Here is a 24,490-nt window from a genome sequence, read left to right as displayed (position 1 = left end):
AGAATAGTTGCTCCATCAGTGTTGAATTTTAAAGATCAATTTTACTCAAGTACCATTTGCTTATAATAAAATGCACCCATATTTAACATTATGGGTTCAGTTAACTGTTAATTAACATTAACAGTTCAATAAGGTTTCAATAATGTATACAATCTGTGTAACCTCCACCTTAGTCAAGACATAGAATATTTCGTATTGACTAAATTTTTAGAAAATGATAATACAAACATATGGCCTGTTAATAGATTTTGAAGTTTCATGTCATTTTTACAAATTAGATATGACTACTTAATCAGTCTTTTCCACTGGTGACTTAAGGATTTATAGCAAAATTATCTGTAAATAGGTTTTTAATAAAAATGCTATGTCTAAAATTTCTTCAGACTGTGCCTTGTGTATTAGATATTAATTTTAAAATATTTTAATTTTTTTTCAGTCCCAATGCAGTGTTAAGATTAAGATTCAATCATTTTGCTACAGAATGTAGCTGGGATCATATGTATGTTTATGATGGAGATTCAATATATGCACCTTTAATAGCTGTGCTTAGGTAAGTAGTTGTGTTTACTTGATGAACTTATAGTCACTTGTAGAAAAGTGACTATAATTTATTAATTTTAAATATATACTGATCTGTACTTCAATATAAATTTAGCATAGATATTGATGGTTAAATTTCAATGATGGTGCCAATACTATGTTGTATACTCTGACTGTCAACTTATGTGGATATATAATAATGTAAATATTGATGCAGCAAAGATAAAGAAGTACTGTATCAGAAACGTAGATTTCTTAATAAATATCCTTTATTCTTACTGTATATAGTTTATTATTTTAAAGTGATTTGAATATGTTTTCAGAACTATTTGGATATATTAGTGTGAGTTCTACGTAGCAAAGAAATAAATAGATATATATTTTTTATAGTTGTGTTTTTAGTTTAGAGAAATAAAATTTTAAATTCTGTAAAAAAAAGTTTAGGTTATGCTATATGTGATGGTTTAATAAAGAAGGTATTTCTATCAGTTCCTAAAATTAGGGAATTTTGGTTACTTCAGATATTTTATTGTTAGTAGTCAGGTAGTCGGACAATTTTAAAATCACAGCATTTTCAGTATCAACTTGAAAATTTTTCTATGTACATACAAATTATTATAAAATATTTTATGAATAGAAGAGAATATATTAGACATAGAAAAAGTCATGAACATATAGTGTAGATTTTGTGTACAATTTAACTAACATAATTGTTGACCAGAGTTATTCATTACATTATTTCTTTCTTTTGTTATTTGCATAGCATCTCTTCTATGTTCTGTCATTGTTAAAAATTTAAATATAGGTAAAAGCTTATTATTGCCTACAAAATCTTTTATTTCATTTTTTCTTTTTACTATTTATGTCACAAATATTCTGTTTAACAGGCGTGTGAACTATTATTTTTTTGGACAGACATGTGAGGACTTGTATTTCTGAATGACTATTTCAAAGTGATTCCTTGGGAGCTTAGACACTTATTCTGCAATATTGCTATTGCTCAAGATAGTTTTAGGACTTAATTTTTGAGTTGTTTGACAATTATGTAAAAGGTAGCCACGAGTAGCCCCTTCATCTAAGGACAGTGGACAGAACATGGAGAAGAGCCTTCTGAATAATTATGTTGTAAGATAATTCGTTGCAACAATTAGATAAGGTCCTGGGTTCATACGTTTATTTTTAGCAGTTTAGGTATCACTCTGCTATCATTCCTCTATTTTTATGACACTATTGACTGGCCGTTGTTTAGATGTGTGCCTTTTCTTTTGTGTTTCTACAGTTATAATGACTTTGCATTAATTAACGGTGATCCATTAACACTCTTACCAACCCTTTCTTGATGCTAAAGGAAACTTTTCTAAGATAATTAGCAGGATGGGATTTAGTATATGACTGTGAAGTTGGAAGCAGTGACTTTTCATTAGCAAGTGTTCCTGTTAGGTATCCTGAGGGAGATGGAAAACTCATGTTTATTGAATATCCACTTGATGCTAAGCGCTGTACTAGGCAGTTTAAATGTCATTTAATTCTCACAAGGATCTTGTGGAAGAAATACTATCCCCATTTTACAGTTGAGAAAATTGAGACTCAGAGAAATTGTTTTACTTCTTTTTTTTTTCCTGCTATTTCTCCCCAAATCCCCCCAATACATAGTTATGTGTATTTTAGTTCTAGGTCCTTCTAGTTGTGGCATGTGGGACGCCACCTCACCGTGGCCTGACCAGCAGTGCCATGTCCGCGCCCAGGATTTGAACCAGCGAAACCCTGGGCCGCTGAAGCAGCGCGCACAAACTTAACCGTTTGGCCATGGGGCCGGCCCCTGTTTTACTTCTAATAGACGGTAGAGCCAGGATTAGAACTTGACAGTCTCTTGATTTAAAAGCCTATACTGTTTGCACTTAATCTTGCTAAGAATTCAGAATTTAAATGTTTGAATTATTCCAGTTGTATAATTCAGCAAACATTTGATAACCTACTTAATTCCAGAGACTATCGTAAGCCTGGAAGATGCAGTAAGGAATAAGATATAGGCTATTGCAATGACTTCAGACACCAACTACCTGGAGCTGGGCCAAACTTCAGAGGTTAACTCCACAGTCCTCCACAAGACTGCCCTCATGTCAGATCAGCTACAAGTTTAGGGATCCTCAGGCCACCAACACTTTTGACCAGCTGGCTACAAATTCAGGGGTGCCCACTACCCCCTCAGGTTCAGTAATTTGCTAGAATGACTCACAGAACTCAGGAAGGACTGTACTTCTGATTATAGTTTTATTATAAAGGATAAACATCAGGACCAGCCAAATGAAGAGACGTTTAGGGTGAGGTCTGGGAGGATCACAAAAAGGCTTCTGTGTCCTCAGGGCCTGTTACCCTCCCAGCACATCCATGTGTATCACCATCCAGGAAGCTCACCTGAACTACAGATGTCCAGAGTTTTTATTGGGGTTTTGTTGTGTAGGCATGATTAATTGAATCATTGGCCACAAGGTCAAACTCAATTTCTACCCCTCTCCTCTCTCTGCAAGTCAGGTTGATTTCTTGTGGTTAAAGCCCCAACCCTCTAAGCACACGGTTGGTCTTTCTGGTATGGTCAGCTTCCATCCTGAGTCATCTCAATAGCTTCAACTATCTGGGGACCTGCCATGAGTCACCTTATTAGCATAAACTATCAGAGCTAGGAAGTGATAGAGTCAGAATATGAGCCCAGTTTTTATAATCCCTTAAACACTGTAGTATGCTTTTTTGTATACCACACTAAAGAAACTGGACTTTATTCTGTAGGCAAGACTTTGTAGAATATGGAGAACTGATTGGAATGGAGAAGTGTTTTTTTAAAAAATTTTATTGTGTACTGGACAATCATGTGCTGGACATCACGTTTGTAAAATCATATGTAGTAATAATTTGAGGCTTAGAAACATACTGTATTCCTACAGAGAGGGCCTGGGTACACTAGTAGTCTACAGTCAACTGAATCCTAATTCAGATGATTCACACCCATGCCATAGTGCAGTCCCCTGGAGGGGCAGTCTTTTACTAGTTCACTTTTACTCCTAGTCTTTGGGGTCCCAGGTGAAAATGACAGCCTTGGGTTCCACTTTTTGTTTTCCTAACTCTGTAGGCAACTCAGTTTCTTAGCCCTTCAAACCTCAGCCCCAGCTTTGAAATCAGCAAATTCCCGTAAGAAGAAATGGCCCCAATGCCTGGGCTCACCGTCTTCTTAGTTCTCCAGTACCTTCAAGCTGATTTTTTTGTTTTTATACAATTTGTCGTATTGACTGGTTGACTTCAGTGGGGGGGTTGGTTGGTCCAGATTGCTTGGTGTATTATGCAAGAAATGGAAGCCCTCTTTCATTTATTGCTTTTAAAACACTTTTAAACAACCAACCAAGCAAACAAACATATTCTTTTTATCTGTTTCAGAGACATTAACTATATCTATTATAAAGACTGGGAATATTGGTTTTAGCAATGTACTCATTTTGGTGTAATCTCACTACAGTGAAAAATAAATATGTATAACTAAGACTGGTATTACAGAATTTGAATTCTATGTAAATTATACAATTGAATATGTAGTCTCCTTTTAAAATCTTTTGTTCCTTCACAAACATAAGCTAGTGGATGTAGTAATAATTATTAAAGCATCAAGAGTTGATTACTTTTTAATTTGTTGGCTTTTCAGAATGTATTTGCAAAATAAATTATTTGGCTATGATATTTCATTTTGTTCTGTCAAATATGATTTGAATGAGGGAGTTCAGTTCCTGGTGGTGCCTAAACGTAAGTTTAACAGTGTCTAAAGGAACTGACTATTTGAGTAATGTAATTTATTGTTAACAGCTTCTTTTCTTTCTCATATTGTGTATTTTCACCGACTTAGGATAGTATGGTATAAGTAAGTGAAGATACGTAATTTTTCCCCATGAATGAGTAGGCTTAAGTGAGTAATATTGTCTTTTGGAGTAGTTATATATTAATAAAATTTGTTTAAGTATGCCTAATTTTAAAGAAATATAAAAGTATGTATTTGTAGATGACCTAAACCATCTAGATTAGTGTATTGCAAGTGTACGGGTTCAACTAGAATGTCACTATAGTTCCTTCCTGGTGTGGAGTGTTCCTTGTAGCTTCATCAGAATTTGCAATCAGTGGAAAAAAGTAAAGCTATAAGGTCGCTTGTTGGATTATCAAGGTGGCTTTAAGTGAAGGTTTATATGTGAGTTAAATAAAAGACCATCCTGTAGCATTATAACAGGGTGGACAGCAGGAGGAAGGGAGAAATGGGACATTGCAGTCCAGATGGTGGGAAGCAGGAGGAGTGTGTTGGCGCGAGAGCAGATGTTAGCCTGTTGCCAGCGGTCGTGGAGCTAATTGGGTGAGAAGTGGCTAGGAACTTGATTTAGATTTATTCTCCTCCTAGTTGCCCGTTCTAATATAGATACTTAGTGATTCTTATGGATATTTTTGGGTAAGTTTTATGTGACGAACAGTCGTATGTATGTTGATATACACAGTGTCCAATTCTGCTCTCTTGCAGTGGTTTGATAGTCCCTGAAATAAGGGGAAATGAGACTGTGCCTGAAGTTGTTACAACATCTGGCTATGCACTGTTACATTTTTTTAGTGATGCTGCATATAATCTAACTGGTTTCAACATTTTTTATTCGTAAGTGTTTTTTTATATTTCATATTGTAATGATTCTTATAATTTGACTTAAAAGAGTTTCTTGTTTGTTTTTATAAATGTCTTATATACAAGGAGCAGGCTAGTGTGTTAAATTTCAAAATAGACAGGATCTTTTCCTAAGTGACATAAAGTCTTAATAATATGCCTCTAACTACTGTCTAAGCTTTTATTAGGATAATTTCTAAGTCTCAAGACTTTATGGTAGCAAGTTAAGTTTGGTTGAAAATTAATTACAGAATTTAAAATTGTTGGTAAATGATTTAGTAAACAAATACAAACTAGTGTCACTTTACTGGTAGCAGCAGGCGTGTGGGATTGCAGGGGGCTCTCCTCTGCCTTTCTGTGCTCCAAGATATTTTACTCCTGATCTGAAGAGAGGGGTAAGAGAGCTACGTTTCCGTGGTCCTTCTGTATTCCAGGGACTGGACTGCGTGGTACTGGATGCTTTCTGTACATTACGTTGTTTAATTATCTTTACAACAATTCTGTCAAGTGGGTAGTTTTCCCATGAGGAAATTGAGGCTTAGGAGAGAAGGTAAGTGGCTATACCACTGTCTCCTCTAAAATTAGAAAAATAATATTTATGGAGAATCTATTATGCACCTGTTGCTTTGTATCAATTTTTATATCTGCGAGTCCAAGGGTGAAGTGAAGTAGCCAGAAGTGCTTTCACAGGAATGGCACAGAGGAACTTGATATATATTTTTTTCCTCTTTCTTCAGAAATTTAGAAAGTGGTAACCAGAGAATTTTTCACCAGGAATAAAATATTCTAAATACCCTTGAATTAGCAATTTATTGTAAGATTTATTTATTTCAAGTATGTACACAAGGGAGAATAAATATGTAGTAGAATATAATCTGTTAAAGGGCTGTAAAATAAAATTTGGTGAACATATTTTTTCTTCTGTAACAGTGTATAGGTGATGGTATGCTATTTAAATATTATATAACTAAGTTATAATCTTGACTTCTCATGTTGTTTCAGCATGAATTTAATTTTTTTCTGTAAAATATATATTCAGAGCATTTGAATACTTAAGTCTTTACAAAACCTTGTGCTCGGAACTGTAGACATCCTGCAGATGTTGAGTGTGTAGTCCTTGGCAGTTTGGAGTCTTGGTAGCAAAGTAAACTCATTGAATGAACTAAGGCCAATAGCAAATAAATATAACTGAATTGCATTAGGAGCAAAAGGTTACAGAGTAAAGAATTGAAGTCACATTGTGAAATTGTGTTAAATGAAGCACATAAGACTCAACATAAAAATTACACAGTTTAGGGGCCGGCCCCATGGCCTAGTGGTTAAGTTTGTGCTCTCTGCTTCAGCGGCCCAGGGTTTCACGGGTTCGGGTCCTGGGCACAGACATGGCACTGCTCATCAGGCCATGCTGAGGCGGTGTCCCACATAGCAAAGCCAGAAGGATCTACAACTAGAATATACAACTATGTACTGGGGGGCTTTGGGGAGAAGAAGAAGGGAAAAAAAAGATTGGCAACAGATGTTAGCTCAGGTGCCAATCTTAAAAAAAAAAAAATTACACAGTTTACGAAATAGCAACCAAAAAATTCTTTTTTAGTTATCTTGAATTTGAATATGTATGAATTATATTTTACAGAATCAATTCTTGTCCTAACAATTGCTCTGGTCATGGAAAGTGTACAACTAGTATCTCTGTTCCAAGTCAAGTATATTGTGAATGTGATAAATACTGGAAGGGTGAAGCTTGTGATATTCCTTACTGTAAAGCCAATTGTGGCAGTCCGGATCATGGTTACTGTGACCTAACAGGAGAAAAACTCTGTGTCTGCAATGACAGTTGGCAAGGTAAGCATGTGTGGCTTTTGACACATTGATTCGTATATCTAGTAGATTAATACAGTTTCTCCACTTATTGTTTTGCTATAGTTTGCACACCCAAATACCATATATTTATTTTTAGCATGTTCAGATTAATAATCAACTTCTTAATAGTTTGTTTCTTCACAAGTAGAATTTGTAAAGATTTTGTCTACATGCTGTTTTGAGAATCAAGTGAAATTGTATATGAAGCTCTTTGTTAATTGTAGGTAGATGATCATTATGGTCTTCTGTAATTTTTTGTTGACTCCCCAAAGATTTAATGACGTGACTGAATCTAGCACGTTGTATATTTAGCATTCAAATTTGGTTTATAATGGATAACATAAATAGTATTTTGTAAAAATAGATGCTTATCTTGTAAGATACTGCATGCAGTATATTAAGCTTATTCCTTAGGAAAGACTGACCTCTTGTGGCTATTTTTAAAAGTACATAGAATATTTTAAAAAATATTTAAAGCAAGCTAAAATATTTCAGCTGCTTATTGCAAAAGTGAGATTCCTGTGGAAGAATTCTAAAAACTTCTATGAATATCTGTCATTAAAGATCGATTTTAGACCACATTGGAGAATTTTATCTTACTTAAGTATTCGGGTGTAAAATCCTAAATTTTGTCATTGTGGAATTAAATGAAGATAGATCTAGTTATCCATATACTTACCCATCCAGAGCTTACTTTGTGCTAATTATATTTACATGTTAAGGGCTTACTTTGTGCCAACATATTAATCCTGTTGATAGAGGGAACTTGACTCAAGAAATACGTGATCTAAAGTTACAGAATTGTGTGTATATACAGTGTAGTAATAGTACCAACAGCACCTATCAGACCATCTAAGTAGAAAGCAAAGAGAATTTGCTCCTCGTGTGGTTGTATTTATCATGCTTGAGAAGCCTTTTAAAGAAAACGATACTGAGTATGCTGGGTACTTATTTAGAGGAATTATTTTAGATTTTGTATAAATTATGCCCATCTTAAACCCATGTTATCTCATTAAAATGAGTTAGTTACTCCAGCCACAAAAAATACCAGTGATTTCTTATTGAATTAATTTGCTCACCAGTTATGATAATGACAGATACAAATTTCTCAATGTTCTTTAACTATAGGGGCATGTATTTTGTTAAGTGCATATTTTAATAATTCATGAACTTTTTTCCTCTAAAAAGAGCCTTGAGATATCATTTTTTTTCATTTCAGTCTTGAAACTAAAGTAATGTCTTTTTCTAGGGAGAGACAGGTACACCAAGAATATATTTAAATTAAAGCATGAGAAATAGAAGTTTAGCTTATACAAACAGTGTTTTTCTCTCTTTTATTCTTATTGAGGTGACATTGGTTTATAACATTATATAAATTTCGGGTATACATCATTTATTTCGACTTCTGTATACACTACATTGTGTTCGCTGCCAAAAGTCTGGTTCCTATCTGTCACCAAACAGCTGTCCTCCTCTACCCTTTTAGCCCTTTCCCCATACCCTTTCCCCTCTAGTAACCACTGATCTGTTCTTTGTATCTATGTGTTTGTTGTTGTTTTTTCTGTCTTGCACATATGAGTGAAGTCATAGATATTTATCTTTCTCTGTCTGACTTATTTTGCTTAATGTCATACCCTCAAGGTCCATCAATGTTGTTGTAAATGGCATGATTTTGTCTTTTTTATGGCTGAGTAGTATTCCATTGTATATGTATGCATACATATATATATATGTATATACTTATATATACCCACACACCCACCCACCCACACCAATCTTCCTTATCCATTCATCTGTTGATAGGCATTTGAGTTACTTTCATGTCTTAGCTACTATGAATAATGCTGTGATGAACATAGGGATGTATAAATCCCTTTGAATTATTGATTTCATGTTCTTTGGATAAATACTCAGCAGTGGAATAGCTGGATCATATGGTAGATCTATTCTTAATTTCCTGAGGAATCTCCATACTGTTTTCCATAGTGGCTGCACCAGTTTGTATTCCCACCAGCAGTGTATGAGGGTTCCGTTTTATCCACATCCTCTCCAACACTTATTTCTTGTCTTGTTAATTTTAGCCATTCTGCCTGGTGTGAGGTAACATCTCATTGTAGTTTTCATTTGCATTCCCCTAATAATTGGGATGTTGAACATCTTTTCATGTGCCTGTTAGCCATCTGTATGTCTTCTTTGGAAAAATGTCTGTTCATATCCTCTGCCTGTTTTGATCACGTTGTTCATTTTTTTGTTGTATGAGTTCTTTATATATTTTGGAAATTAACCCCTTGTTAGATTGTGATTGCAAATATTTTCTCCCAGTTGATGGGTTGTCTTTTCATTTTGCTAATGGTTTCCTTTGCTGTGCAGAAGATTTTTAATCTGAGGTAGTCCCATTTGTTTATTTTTTCTTATGTTTCCCTTGCCTGAGTAGACATGGTATTCAAAAAGATACTTCTAAGACCAGTGTCAAAGAGTGTACAGCCTGTGTTTTCTTCTGAGAGTTTTATTGTTTCAAGTCTTACATTCAAGTCTGTAATCCATTTTGAGTTAATTTTTGTATGGGGTGTAAGATAATGCTTTACTTTCATTGTTTTACCTGTGGCTGTCCAGTTTTCCTAATACCACTTATTGAAGAGACTTTCCTTTCTCTGTTTTATGTTCTTGGAGTTCTTGGCTCCTCTGTCAAAGATCAGCTGTCCGTTGATGTCTGGTTTTGTTTCTGGGGTTTCCCTTCTGTTGCATTGATCTGTTGGTCTGTTTTTCTGCAAGTACCATGCTGTTTTGCTTGCTATAGCTTTATTGTATAATTTGAATTCAGGGAGTATGATACCTCCAACTTTGTTTTTTTCCTCAGGATTGTTATGACTATTTGAGGTCTTTTGTTGTTCCAGATAAATTTTAGGATTCTTTGTCCTATTTCTGTGAAGAATATCACTTGGATTCTGAGTGGGATTGCATTGAATCTGTAGGTTGCTTTAGGTAATATGGACATTTTAACTATGTTTATTCCCAAGTATTTTCTTCTTTTTTTTTGTTTGTAAATGTGATTGTTTTCTTGATTTTTCCTTATTGTGAGTTCATTGTTAGTGTACAGAAATGCAACTGATTTTTCCATGTTGATTTTGTATCTTGTAACTTTATTGTATTCATTTACTATTCCTAATAGTTTTTTGGTGGGTACTTTGGGATTTTCTTTATATAAAATCACATCATCCGCAAATAGTGATGATTTTGCTTCTTCCTTTCCAATTTGGATTCCTTTTATTTCTTTTTCTTGCTTAATTCTTCTGGCTGGGACTTCTAATACTGTGTTAAGTAATAGTGGCAAAGGTGGGAATCCTTGTCTTGTTCCTGTTCTTAGAAGAATAGCTTTCAGTGTTTCACTGTTGAGTATAATGTTAGCTGTGGGTTTGTCATTCATGGCCTTTATTGTGTTGAGGTACTTTACTTCTATACCCATTTTATTGAGAATTTTTGTCATAAATGAATGCTGAATCTTGTCAAATGCTTTCTCTGCATCTATTGAGATGATCATATGGTTTTTATCCTTCATTTCGTTAATGTAGTGTATCCTGTTGATTGATTTGTCCATGTTGTAGCATCCTTGCATCCCTGGAATAAATCCCACTTGATCGTGGTGTGTGATCCTTTTAATGTATTGTTGTTTCCGGTTTGCTAATATTTTGTTGAGGATTTTTGCATCTTTGTTCATCAGCAATATTGGCCTTTAATTTTCTTTTTTTTGTGTTGTTCTTGTCTGGTTTTGGTATCAGGGTAATGTTGACCTTGTAAAATGAATTAGGCAGTATCCCCTCCTCTTGAATTTTTGGGAAGAGTTTTCCCAGGATAGGTATTAAATCTTCTTTCAGTGTTTACTAGAATTCACCAAAGAAACTGTCTGTTCCTGGACTTTTGTTTTTGGGGAGGTTTTAGTGATCAGTCTATTCAGATGCTCTATTTCTTCTTGATTCAATTTTTGAAGGTTGTTTGACTCTAAGAGTTTATCCCTTTCTTCTAGGTTATCCAATTTGTTGGTGTATAGCTTTTTATGGTATTTTCTTATAATCCTTTGTATTTCTATGGTATTCATTGTAATTTCTCCTCTTTCATTTTTGGTTTTATTTATTTGAGCTGCCTTTCCTTTTTTGTTAGTGGGTCTCACTAAAAGTTTGTCAATTTGGTTTATCTTTTCAATGAACCAGCTCTTAGTTTTATTGATCTTTTCTTTTGTCTTTTAAAGTATTTCCACTCTGGTTTTTATTATTTCCTTCCTTCAGCTGACTTTGGGCTTCAGTTGTTGTTCTTTTTCTAGTTCCTTCAAGTGTAGTATTAGATTGTTTATTTGAGATATTTCTTGTTTCTTGAGGTAGGCCTGTATTGCTATAAACTGCCCTCTTAGTACTGCCTTAGCTGCATCTCAGAGATTTTGGTATGTTGTGTTTTCATTTTCATTTGTCTCCAGGTATTTTTTTATTTCTTCTTTGATCCAGTAGTTGTTCAGTAGCATGTTATTTAATCTCCACGTATTTTTTACTTTTTCACCTTTCTTCTTGCAGTTGATTTCTAGTTTCATATTGTCATGGTCAGAAGTGATGCTTGATATGATTTCAGTCTTCTTAAATGTATTGAGACTTGCTTTGTTTCTCAGTATTGAGGTCTATCCTTGAGAATGTTTCATGTGCATTTGAGAAGAATGTGTATTCTGCTGTTTTTGGGTGGAATGTTCTATATAAATCTGTTCAGTCCATCCATATAATGTTTCATTTAAGGCTGATGTTTGCTTGTTGACTTTCTGCCTGGATGATCTATCTATTGATGTAAGTGGGGTATAGTCATAGCTCACTTTTTTCTGCTTTGCAGATATGTGTTTTTTACAAGACCTTTAACCAGCAAAAAGATCATGACTTTCTGAAGGCTCAGTGGATGGTTAGCATTTTTTAGCAATGAAGGATTTTTTAATTAAGGTATATACATGGTTTTTTAAAGATATAATTCTATTGCACACTTAATATACTACAGTATAGTGTAAACACTGGGAAACCAAAAAATTTGTGTGACTTGCTTTATTGCGATATTTGCATTGTTGTGGTGGTCTGTAACTGAACCTGCAATATCTCCGAGGTATGCCTGTATTAAAGTCCTCTGCTGTTATTGCATTGATGTCAGTCTCTCCCTTTAGGTCTGTTGATAATTGCTTTATATATTTTGGTGCTCCTATCTTAGGTACATATATATTAATAAATGTTATATCTTCTTTATAGGTTGTTCCCTTTATCGTTATATAATATCCATCTTTGTCTCTTGTTACTTTTTTGGGCTTCAAGTCTTTTTTCTGATAGAAGTAGAGCTACACCCACTTTCTTTTCGTTGCCATTTGCTGGGAGTTTCATCTTCCATTCTTTCAGTTTGAGCCTATGTTTATCTTGAGAGCTGAGATGGGTTTCCTGGAGGTGGTATACTGTTGGGTCTTGTTTCTTAATCCATTCAGCCACTCTGTCTTTTGATTGGTGGATTTAGTGCGTTTACATTTAGGGTGATTATTGATATATGAGGACTTAATGCTACCATTTTATGTTTTGTTTTCTGGTTTCTCTCTATTTCCTTTGTTACTTTTTCCTTTTGGTTTTGTCTACCATTTCACTTTGATGGTTTTCTGTGTTGTTTTTCTGTTTCCTCTTTTTTTATGTTTTGTGTCTCTGCTCTGAATTTTTGTTTTGTGGTTACTATGAGGTTTGTATAAAAGGTCTTGTAGATAAGCTAGTCCTTTTTCTGCTGGTAGCATCTTATCTTCATTTTGCTATGCAAGTTCTGTCTGTTTCCTCTTCCCCTTCAATGTTTTTGTTGTCGCAAATTATCTCTTTTTATATTGTGAGTTTGTTACCAAATTGAAGTGATTGTAGTTATTTTTAAGCTTCCTTTCCTCTAACCTTTGTGTTATAATCAAGTGTTTATTAACTAACCCGTTCTGATATAGAGTTGCAATTTTCTGATTCTATTCATCACCTTGTTCAAAGTTTTGCTTAACTTTGCCTTTTTGTTTCAGGTAGGAGAGCTCTTTTCAACATTTCTTGTAAGACAGGTCTAGGGGCAATAAACTCCCTCAAATTTTGTTTCTCTGGGAAAGCCTTTATTTCTCCTTCATTTCCGAAGGATAACTTTGCTGGATAGAGTATTCTTGGCTGACAGTTTTTATGTTTCAGTGTTTTGAATATATCATTCCACTCTCTACTGACTTGTAGAGTTTCTGTTCAGACATCTGCTGATAGCCTAAAGGGGGTTCCCATGTAAGCTATTGGGTTTCTTGCCCCCCCCGGCTGCCTTTAATATTCTTGCTTTGTCACTGATTTTTGAGTTTTATTATCATGTATCTTGGAAAATATCTTTTTGTGTTGAGATAATTGGGTGTTGTATTAGCTTCATGGATTTGTATATCCAGTTCCATCCCAAGTTTGTGAAGTTCTTATCTATTATTTCTTTAAACAAGCTGTCTTCTTCCTTCTCTCTCCTCCTGCTGAGATACCTTATCCTTATGTTGCCCTTTCTAACAGAATCTGATAATTCTCATAGAATTTCTACATTTAAAAAAAAATCTTAATTCTCTCTCTTCTTCTCCCTACATCATTTCTAGCTTTTTATTCTTTGAGCTCACTAATTCTCTCTTCCATATGGTCTGCTCTATTTCCAGTGCTTTCTGATGCATTCTTCAACTCCTTTATTGGGTTCCTCAGCTCTAGTGTTTCTGTTTAGTTCTTTTTTAGAGTTTTAGTCTCTTTAGTAAAGTGCTTCTTCTGTTCATTGATTTTATTCTTAAGCTCAGTGAACTGCCTGTCTGAGTTTTCTTGTAGCTCATTCAGAGTTTTTTATGACAGGTATTTTGAATTCTTTATCAGATGACACTCTTCCATGACTTTATGTTTGGTTTCTGGAGAAGTGTTTTCTTTTTGTGATCCCATGTTACCATGGCTTTTTGTGGTACTTGCTGAGTTATTCCTCTCCTGGTGCATTTGGGTAGTGAACACTTTTCTTTGTTGATTTTGATTCTAACTAATCTACTGGTTGAAGATTAGAGACCATTCTTTTGTTTCTCAGGAGGTGGCAGTAAAGCACTGGTTTTTGGTATCTCTTACCTGAGCTGACTCTGGCTATGTTTGAGGAGTGGCACATTCCAACCTCTACTGCCTCCATTAGGGGTGTTGCTGGTACTCTTGTGATAGCTGCCTGCACCTCTGGGGGGCACTGATGCCTTGCTGTTGCCAGTGTTGCTGCGGTTGCTGGCTTTGCCGTTGAGGGTACAGGGATGGCTGATAACCTTCACCTCATCCAGGATCACCTGGGTCAGAAGCTCCACTGCTGTGGCAGGGGGAAGGGAAGTGGGGGGAGAGAGCTGGGTTCGGGGGCTCCTCCTCTGCAGTTGCCCGTTTCCTGGTGGCCCCAGGTACTGCTGAGGTTGGGAGGTAGGAATCATCTGTGTGCTGCTGCTGCTATCAGCCTCTGAGCCATGGTTGGGGGCTGAGATTGCAGGATTCCATCTCTGCTGCTGCTCTGCACCCCATGGTTGCAGATGCCACTGTAGATGGGAAGCTGGAATTGTGGATACACCTCTGCTGCTGCCTACCACGTTCTCTGGGGCCAGGGGCAGCTGGCTCAGCCACTGTGGCTGGGGGGCCAGGATCCTAGGCACTGCCTCTGATACTCCCCCAGTTGGCTTTCTCTGTGTGCTCCTATCCATCCGTCTTTGTATGTACTGATGTGTAGATCTCTCTGGCATCCTGGTGAGTTGGGCAATGTAGCCTTTGTTGGATTATGGATGTTTTATTTGTAGATTGAAGGGGAGAGACAAAAGAATCCTCTCACGCTGCCATGATGATCCCAGGTCTTTATAGTGTTTTTCAAACTAGTCTTCAACCCCTGTTAATCTCCATCTTATTTCAACACTCTTGAAAGCAAAAGAGGAATACATTTGTATAATCTTCTCTATGAACATCTCTGTCCTTTTTTTGTTCTACACTTCCTTTTATTAGTCCTTCTTTGGAATGGCTTATTTTCTGGTGGTTTTGTAAAATAGATCTGGTTCAAAATATCTTTTGTTTTTCTGGCTTTTGTTTATTGGCCTTTAACATTTTATTATTCTCCTCAGTGCCTCAAATCATGAAAAATCTTGACTCTTATATTTCTGTAAGCTAACGGAAATAAGGAAGCGAATACTGGGTATGTTCACTTTTAAAGCAAAGTGATAATGTGAATAATTATATATATACATCTTTTTTATGAATTATAAAATATACAGAAGTCAGACATTTTTGTATCATTATTAATTATTAATAATTAAAGAATTGATCTCTGAATTGATGTGAGTGTTTTGAGGGTGGAGTGCTTAGTGAAAGAGAGATTGTGCTTCTTTCAAGACAGAGGATGTGCAGGTTGGTTCCTTTGAGCTTCAAACCTGATCCCTGATTCTGTATTTAAGGAAGCATAGCTTGAGTAGGTGGGATTATGACCAAAATCATTAGGGGAAAAAAGATTTTTTATTTCAGATATATAGAATGGGAATCATTGAGGGAAAAAGAGAGAGAGGTATTTGTTTCTAGGACATCTGGGGAATGATCAAAGAACTAGCGATATTTGAAAATGAGAGCTGAGGAGGCAATCTTTATGAGAATCAAAATCTGGCACTTTTTTGTATTGTGTTGTTTGGAACTGCATTCTTTGGGTTAAAAAACAGATTGTTGCTACCTCCATTATATTTTATCCTTTATGTTGGTTAAACTTATTCAATTGGGTTCTGTGCTAGTATACAAATAAAAAAGTAAGGGTTGCTCACTAGAAACTGAGATTTTATTAAGAGAACACAGAAGAAAAGCCTGCTTTTTGTTAAGTCTTAGATTCCCTTCCTAACATTTCTCTAGTGCTTGTCCCACCTGGTCTTCATGTCTCCTGTTTTCTAAGTTCAGTTTTTCTATGTGGCACATCCTAAGACTTCTGCTTAGCCATCACTGTAGTTTTCCCCACTTAACTTTTTCATCTGAGTCTTTCTTCCTTAACTGTCTGCTTTCATCTTTTTACCATTGAGGCATTTTTCCAAATTACATAGGAGTATATTTTAAGGATAGATGGCACCATTAAAGTCAACTGTCTCTCTTTTCCTGTAGAAAGCACTTAGAAAACACAAAAGCTGAAATAGTAAAGAATATAGAAAATGCTAAGAGCACCATTTTGAAAAATGCACAAGTTTGTTGTATAATGTTTAATTTTGTAATAATGTATAGTTAAAGAAAATGATATATACGTATTAATTAGATTACTTAATGGATGGGAACCTATGTGGACTCATCTGCTTCTGTGACACTTTTCACTTAATAAAATTTGTTTGTCTGAATAAGTCACAAGAGGAAAAAAGGCAACCTTGAAAAGCGTTTTTCTTTTGAGATGGCTTCTCTCCAAACATTGGGCTCAATGAGGTATTTTTAAACATCAAAATCAAGATATAACGATTGGATTTATGTTCATTCATAAAGAATATATTAGAACATTAATTTTCAAAGCAGACTAAAGCACATGGGGTGATGTCCCCCCCATCAACTCCCTAATCAGAGTGGCTTCATGTTTCTCTCTTTTATATAACTTAAAAAAAATCTGAATCACTGGAAGTTTTTGATTGTAAGCAATGGAAACAGTTCTGGCTTACTTGAGCAGAAAAGGCAGTTATTGGAAAGTATGGCAGAGACCAGTATCTCTCAGCATTCGTTCTTCCCTCCTTTTTAGTAATAGAATCCACTGAGTTTTTAGCACAGCACGTGGCTTTCCAGCTACGTGCCACGTTTCTTGGTCTTCCTTGCAGCTAGTATGGCTATTGTACTAGGTTTAGGTCAGTAGGATGTGAGTGGAAGTGCTGTGTGGAAATTTTACATCATTGAGATCTTTCCCAATGGTTGCTAAATGGCAGTGCCTCTAGTAACCACTAGCACTTGCCCATTTGCCTTGAGAATGTTTCATGAGAGAGAAATTAACTTTTAACTTATTTAAGCAACTTATTTTTCGTTCTCTTACCCTGCACCCTAACAAATACAAAAGGACATTGAGCACAGCTCACAAAAGAGATGGAAAGGCTGGAAAAACCTTGCTTGGGAAGGGGCAGGTAGAACAGAAGGCTAGGTGAGTGGGTTCGCGGCAGAGAGGAAGCCACAGGGAAGTTTGATGAGGATATTCCTGTCACTGCCACTGGACCCTGGGTACTACCACTAGCATCCTTACTGTGGATACTGCATGCTGCAGGCATGGATAGGAAGAATTCTAAATTGTTCCCACATCTGTGTATCACTTGTGAAGTTTCAAAGTCCTGCTTAGTAGCATCTGCTTGGCTAAACCTAGGTCTTACTCATACCTTGGCTGCCTTGAGATATAGACAATTTAACTTTAATGATTTGTAGAGTAGGAAAGGACCCAGTTTCTGAACAAAACACACAATGAGAGATTTTTCCAAACAGAGGAAGGAGATTCAAGTAATTAGAATCTTCCAAACAAATAAAAAAATCCACATAAAATATTTTTAAGTATAGATTGTTGTCATAATTGACAAGGAATGGGCTCAGTAGTTCTCTCGTGTCTACTCAGAAATACTTTGCAATGTGGCATAGATGGTAGGAGTTAGGTTAAAAAGATAAACCAGCAGGCTTTAGCATATGATGTTTTTCTTAATCAATTACAACAAAACATTTTTTTCTTATTCTATAAAGATGAAAACAGGTTAACATCTTTTATAAACAAGACCATTACTTAACCATTTAAAAATTGTCCCTGTTCTTTTCCTATTCTAGAATATCTTGCTCAGTTTTATTGTTCAGTCCTTTTAAATGTCATCAGTATTTTCTTTATGTTTTCAGTATTCCTTTTCAATCCACTTCAGGCACAGTTCTCGTATAAGGTTTAGAGTTGGTTGTTTTAAGCCTTTAAATTATCGATTAAAAGACAATATCTAAACGTATAAGTCATGTAATTTGATAGTTTTGTTTAGTGCCTCTGAATCTTTATTTAAAGTCACACTTTATTTGGACTTATTTCAGTTTCTTGCATGTTCTTCCTTACTGTTTCAAGGCCTGTCTTATTTCTGAACTTCCTCCTAGAATACCCTCACCCCATTAACATTATAAGGCCAGGTCAGATCCCACTGTTCTTGGATCCTTTGTCTTGTATTTGTTTCAGTCCTTTGGTGTTACATTTTAGCATTTGCCATTGGGTGGCAGTGTTGACTACCAGAACTTACAGTTAAACTCCATGACGTTATTCAAGTTGTAAAAACTTGCTAATTTTGTTTGTTTCAGAAAAATATAAAATCTTTTTACTCAAACTCATGAATATTTTATTCTAAAGTATTTTTTTTTCTGGGTTAGTCATATAACATATTAAGACATAGTTAGTTACTTTAGGATAACATAGAAGTACATGTGAGAGAACAGTTTGCCTTGAAGAAATTCGCAGGATAGCTTACATTTTCCTTTAGAAATTTAATAATGATGAACATGGTCTCTCTGCTTTATTTAACTTTGTGGAGAGATAAGTGACAGGTAATGTATTAGATTGAATTGTTCTCTTTTAGTTTATTCTCCCCACCTAACAAAAACAGCAGATCCAACTTTTTGCAAGACCAATCACATTGTTTTTATTCCTAACCTACTTGAAAGTTGACTGTTTAAAAATAAAAGTAGCATTGAGAATGTATGTATAACAAGCCTTATTCACTAATCATTCATTTATTTTTGTAACAAAATTTTTTGAGTGCTCGACAGTCTTCTAGGTTCTTTAGATACGTTGTGGAACAAAGACGACCAAAATCTCTTTGGAGCTTACATTCAAGCTAGGAAAGACAGACCATAAATAATAAACTTATGTATAAGTATGGTGTATTAGAAAGGGGTAGTGCAATGGAAAAATACAGTAGAGCTGAGAAAGAGGGATAGATAGATCTGGGGATGAGAGTTAGAATTTAAAATAGAATGGTCAGGTTAGGCCTTATTGAGAAGGTGACGTTTGAACAAAGACTTGAGCAAGTGAGGGAGTTAGCCATATAGATACTTAGGAGAAGAACATTCCAGGTAGAGGGAACAGTCAGTGCAAAAGCTCTAAGGTAGGAACATGTCTGGTGTGTTTGAGGACCAGCAAAAAGACCAGTGTGCCTGGAATTGAATTACTGAGGGGGACATTAGCCAGATGTGAGCTCAGAGAAGTTAGCAAGGGTGATCGTTAGGAATATGGGGTTAAGGGGTTGTTGGAGTAATGCAGGTATGTGAAGAATGGAGCTAGATCAGCTAAGCCTTAGCATTGTAGGCCATCGTAAGGATTTTGACTTTTCCCCTAACTGAAATGGGGAGCCATCGAAGAATTTTGAGCAGAAGATTGACATAATTGGACTTAGTTTTTAAAAGTTTCCTATTGACTTCTATATTGAGGATAGACTATGGAAGCAGAGTACCAATTAAGAGGCTACTGCTATAATTATAATCTAGATGAGAGATGGTAGTAGTGTAGGGGATAAGAATTGCTTGAATACTAAATATAATTTTAAAGCAGAGTTAATAGTATTCGCTGATGCATTGGATATGGGGATGAGAGAAAGAGAAGAGTCAAAGATGAGTTTAAGATTTTTGACCTTAGAGTAAGATGCAGTTGTCATCAACTGATATGAGGAAGATTTTAGGAGGAAGATCAGTTTGATTTTGGTATGTTAAGTTTGAGATGTCTTTTTAGACGTCTTAGAGGAGATGTTGAAGAGGCAGTTGGAGTTTAATGGAGAGAGGTCTGTACTGTAGCTATAAATTTGGGGGTGATTGGCTTGAAAGTATTAAGTTGGAAACTCCTGATGATACTTAAAGCCATGAGATCAGATGAGATCACCAGGGAGGTGAGCGTAGAGAGAATAGAACAAAGGACTGAGCTGTGGGTCACAATACAGTTCACAGAATATTCTGTGCTAGACAGATAGGTTCCTTCCTTATAGAAGCTTACCTAATGTTGAAATATTTACAACCACTTATTTTGTGCCTTTGATTTAGATAAGTAGGATAAACAAATCCTGATCTCAATCCTAGTTAACTCCATATTTGTCGTTTTCAACTAATCGCAACCAAAATCTGTAAAGCTTTGTTGTAAGTCTTCCACAACTCAAAAGTAGTCTGTTAGAAACCGCTGATCTTTGCTAACAGAAGGGCAGTTTCTTTTCATACTGTAATAGCATCATTGACGTAAGCTTTGAGAGCCAAGTATTCTTGGAACAGATGTAGTATTTTGATTACCACTCACACACTTCATTGTTCTATAAAATTAAAATATTGTCAAATTAGCTGTGGAGATTTAAAATAAACTTAAATTGACACCTGGCCTTTGGAGATTGGTTTTATGGGCCTAGAAAATGTTTAGAATACTTTGGATACTGAAATAAAATCAAGTTTTTTCTAATGATGTTAGAAGATAAGACTCTTGTGTTGATGTTATCTTGTTTTGCCTTTTATTGGAGAACTTCAGATTCAGCACACATATTAAATCATAAGACTATTTCTGGAATGGTTACAGTAAGTTACATATACCTCTCTTAAAATCTCCTTTCTCAGTGTAGTTTCCCTTTCCTATTAGCTATCCAATTGCTTTTTTGGAAAATTGCCTTTCACTTATTGAGAGTAATCTGGATGGGAGGGTAAGTCCAGATACTTGTATGTTATAAGCTTGATTTTTCAGCCTCTTTTTAAAATTCTCTGAATTTCCCAGTATTTTTTCAATAAATTCGCATTTTTTCCTTAAGTTAGCCAAAATTAGTTTCTGTGGCTTACAACCAAAGAAATTCAACTGATATACTACCCTAGAGATACTGTTAGAGGGTATATATGTGTATATATATATTTTTTCTTTTCTGTTATTAGATTTAAAATATCAAAAGTGATAACTGTAGTATAGAGTTATTTATAGAAATGCAGCTTAACAACCTGCATTTGCTATAGTTCACAGTTAGCAGTATTTATTTAATGTTTTCTTCTTCTTCTTTTTTTTTTTTTTGAGGAAGATTAGCCCTAAGCTAACTGCTGCCAATCCTCCTCTTTTTGCTGAGGAAGACTGGCCCTCAGCTAACATCCATGCCCATCTTCCTCTACTTTATATGTGGGACGCCTACCACAACATGGCTTTGCCAAGTGATGCCATGTCCGCACCCGGGATCCAAACCGGTGAACCCTGGGCTGCCAAAGCAGAACGTGTGTTCTTAACCGCTGTGCCACCGGGCCGGCTCCCTATTTAATGTTTTCAATTGAGAATTACAAAAAGAAAATAAATAAAATTTGGCCCTTTCAATATGTACCACCTTAGTAGTAAAATCAATATTTTTTTTATGATGGCATAGATTAAATATGAATTAAAGGTATGAGCCAAAACTGTATCAAAAAGAAGTCTGAAATTCTGAAGCAAGATTAATTTTTTTCCCTGAAAAATCCCTTATTTGACTAAATCACTTTTTGGTTTCTTTTCCGGCTTTAAATGATATAGAGAAACTCCACTCAGACTAATTCTTGTTTTTAGAAATCAAAGCCTGCTGTTAAAATACTAATCAGTAGAAGGAACAACTCATCTGCCTTGTTGTTAGGGGAGGTGAAATTTTACTGCTGGATTTTCCATTCTCTGTCTTTGCACATAGCAACTGTAGTTTTTCTAGTAACATCAGAAGTTAGTATATAAATCTGTTCATAAATTTGAGGGACCTTTGGGGGATTGCTGTTTTGCTCACCTGAAGACTTTAAATCTTTATCCTTCTTTATCGAAGCAAAGTTATTTTATAAATTTAATTTGTGTAAAAGCAAATAACACTTTTTGTACTGATTTCCATTATAAAATCAGAGATAGATTCCTTTAGAAATACTTTTCCAATGCAAAGTAATTAGGAAACTTTGAAAAGGAAGAAGGAATGTAATTCAGTAGTCTAGAATTGCTTTGGAAAGACTTTCAAAACTTTGTAGTACTTTCTTTATTCTAGATTTTGTTCTTTGCCATTATTTCTCAATTCGATTTACCTGTGTTTATAGGAATTTTTTACTTGAAATTTTACTTTTTTCTCTTGGCATGTATATTTATAATATCCAATAACACTAGACCTCATTAACCTGTTTTGCTTGCAGACTTAATTATACTTAGTTCCCTCCTGTGCATATAAAATGAAGGGGTTGACTTAATAACAACACTAAGGTTGCTATTATGAAGCTTTTATTGTAGTATTAAATATTAAGTACAATCTCATTTTATTTTCATAGAATCTTATATTATTCTAGGTTTAATCTCCATGGTTAAACTGAAGCTTAGAGAAGTTCAGTAACTTGTCCAAGATGTCACAGCTAATAAATAGGAAAGATAGATTCGACTTTATAGCTCATGCTCATAATCTTTTATAGTTCTAAGGTTATTTTCATTTATTCATTCATTCATTCATTCATTTATTCATTCATTCAGTAAGTGTGTATGCTGAGGCCAATCCTCTAGGCTTTGTTAAGGATTTTTCATTTTAAGTCTGATGGGACATCATTGAAAGATTTTGAGTAGAGGAATCCTAAGAGTGGATTTGCATTTTTAGTCATTCTGGTTACACTGTGAGGAGTTGAATATGATGGGAAGAGAGCAATAGAAATAAGGAGTCCAGTTTGGAGACTAGTGCAATAGTCCAGGTAAGAGTGAATGGTGGCTTGGACTAGGATAGTAGTTGTAAAGGAAGGGTTAGGAACGTAGTTGGAATCTGGTAGGGGTGATAGAATTTAAAACTGTTTATAATTGTAAGGTACAGACAGACAGCAAACAGTCAAAATGGTTTCTGGCCTTAGGACTGGAGCAGGATCCTGGATGAGCCATACTGTGCCAGACATTACTCCTTTAGTTGTTGATTGTGGAGGGGTCTGGATTATCTCAGAGGAGGAGCTAGGGGAGCTGGGAAGGGAAGCGGGTAGGGTACTTGACTACTTGAGGCAGCATCTACTTACCGGTGATCATTGAAACATTTCCATACGTTAGTAATTGGGAAGGCTGTCTCTCTGCATACCCACTTAATGTCAGTCCAGATCTTGTTGGTGGGTTGGCTGTGGGGTGTAGGGGAGAGAAAGCTCAAGAATAGCACCATGGTTTTTGCCCTGAGCAGGGGTGAATGGAAAGTGCTATTTCCTGAGATGATCATGAGATGGTGAATGAGCAAAATTCGGGGCAAGAAATTAAGATTTTAGTTTTGGATATGTTAAGTTTGAGATGATTGCTAGACATCCAAGTGGAAATGTCACATAGGTAGTTTGACTCTGAGCCTGGAATTCAAAAGAGATTGTGGGGCCAGAGATGTGAATTTGGGAGGGATCAGAGTATAGTTCTAATCTGTATCATTAAAGAACAGCCTTTTCCCCTCAAAAATCTCTTGGCAGCCTGTCACTAATGCCTAAAATTATAGCATTAGAAATTCATTTATGCTCTTTGGATTATTAAACTACACATAACCTGTGGAAAAGGTAGCATATTAAGTTTTTATGAAAACCCACTGTAATGTGAATTAGTTTATTAGATCCTTTTCAAGACTTCCGAGATCTGCTTACCTTGAGGAGAGTCCCATATCGAGAGAAGTTATGCAGAAATGTTACATGAGGGGCCAGATTATGAAGTGATAGAAGATTTTTCATGGACGTATTTTTATAAAAAGGGAGTCTTAGATGGCCATAAATGTAGATATCAATATTAGATTTTTAATAGATGAAGCCTTTGTGTGTGTAAGGTATTCTTTATAGTTATTTGTGTTTTAAATTAATATTGATAGATTTACATTTTTAGTCATTTTAGTTATAGAATCTAGAAAGCTACAAATTGACATCTAATTTTCATTAAATTTTTAAGTCGTATTCATAGATCTTTCATTCTATTTATAAACTTACTAATTTAGAGTAAGATAAAGACCATCTGTAGAGTTTGGCTATATACCATTCCTTCTAATAATTACTAGAAGTTACATAAAGTATGGTAGTAAAAAAGATAGGAAGAATTTTGACTGCTATTTTCTTTTGTGTAGAAATTAGGTATTTTAGATTACAGAGTAAAATTGAAAATCTCTGGACCCTGGTTTTCTGTATTAAACATAGTATTTAGTTCAAATAAATTAATTAAGTTAATAAATTTAGTAATTAGTACTATCTTCCTATAACCGCTCTAACAAATTACTACCAACTTGGTGTCTTAGAACAGCACACATTTATTAATCCCTTACCATTCTGCAGGTTAGAAGTCGGAAGCTGGTTTCCCTGGGCTGAAATGAAGGTGGTGGCAGGGCCACGCTCCCTCTAGAGGCTTTAGGAAAAAATCCGTGTCCTTGACTTTTCTGCCTCCTAGAGCTGCAGTTCCTACATTCCTTAGCCTCTTTTC

General features: G+C 35.4%; 1 protein-coding gene across 4 annotated transcripts in view; it reads left to right on the top strand.

Annotated features, from left to right (window-relative positions):
* ATRNL1 (attractin like 1) overlaps positions 1-24,490 on the top strand; it is a 747,612-nt gene that overhangs the window by 31,887 nt on the left and 691,235 nt on the right. For all 4 annotated transcript variants that reach the window (XM_070595739.1, XM_070595592.1, XM_070595677.1 and 1 more), the window contains exons 3-5: positions 437-550; positions 5,084-5,212; positions 6,852-7,060. In XM_070595739.1, coding sequence (XP_070451840.1) covers positions 437-550; positions 5,084-5,212; positions 6,852-7,060 — 452 coding nt within the window. The remainder of the gene's footprint in view (positions 1-436; positions 551-5,083; positions 5,213-6,851; positions 7,061-24,490) is intronic.

Source organism: Equus przewalskii, chromosome 1, assembly GCF_037783145.1.
Source record: "Equus przewalskii isolate Varuska chromosome 1, EquPr2, whole genome shotgun sequence".
Lineage (NCBI taxonomy): Eukaryota > Metazoa > Chordata > Mammalia > Perissodactyla > Equidae > Equus > Equus przewalskii.
This window is presented reverse-complemented; position numbering and strand designations above follow the sequence as displayed.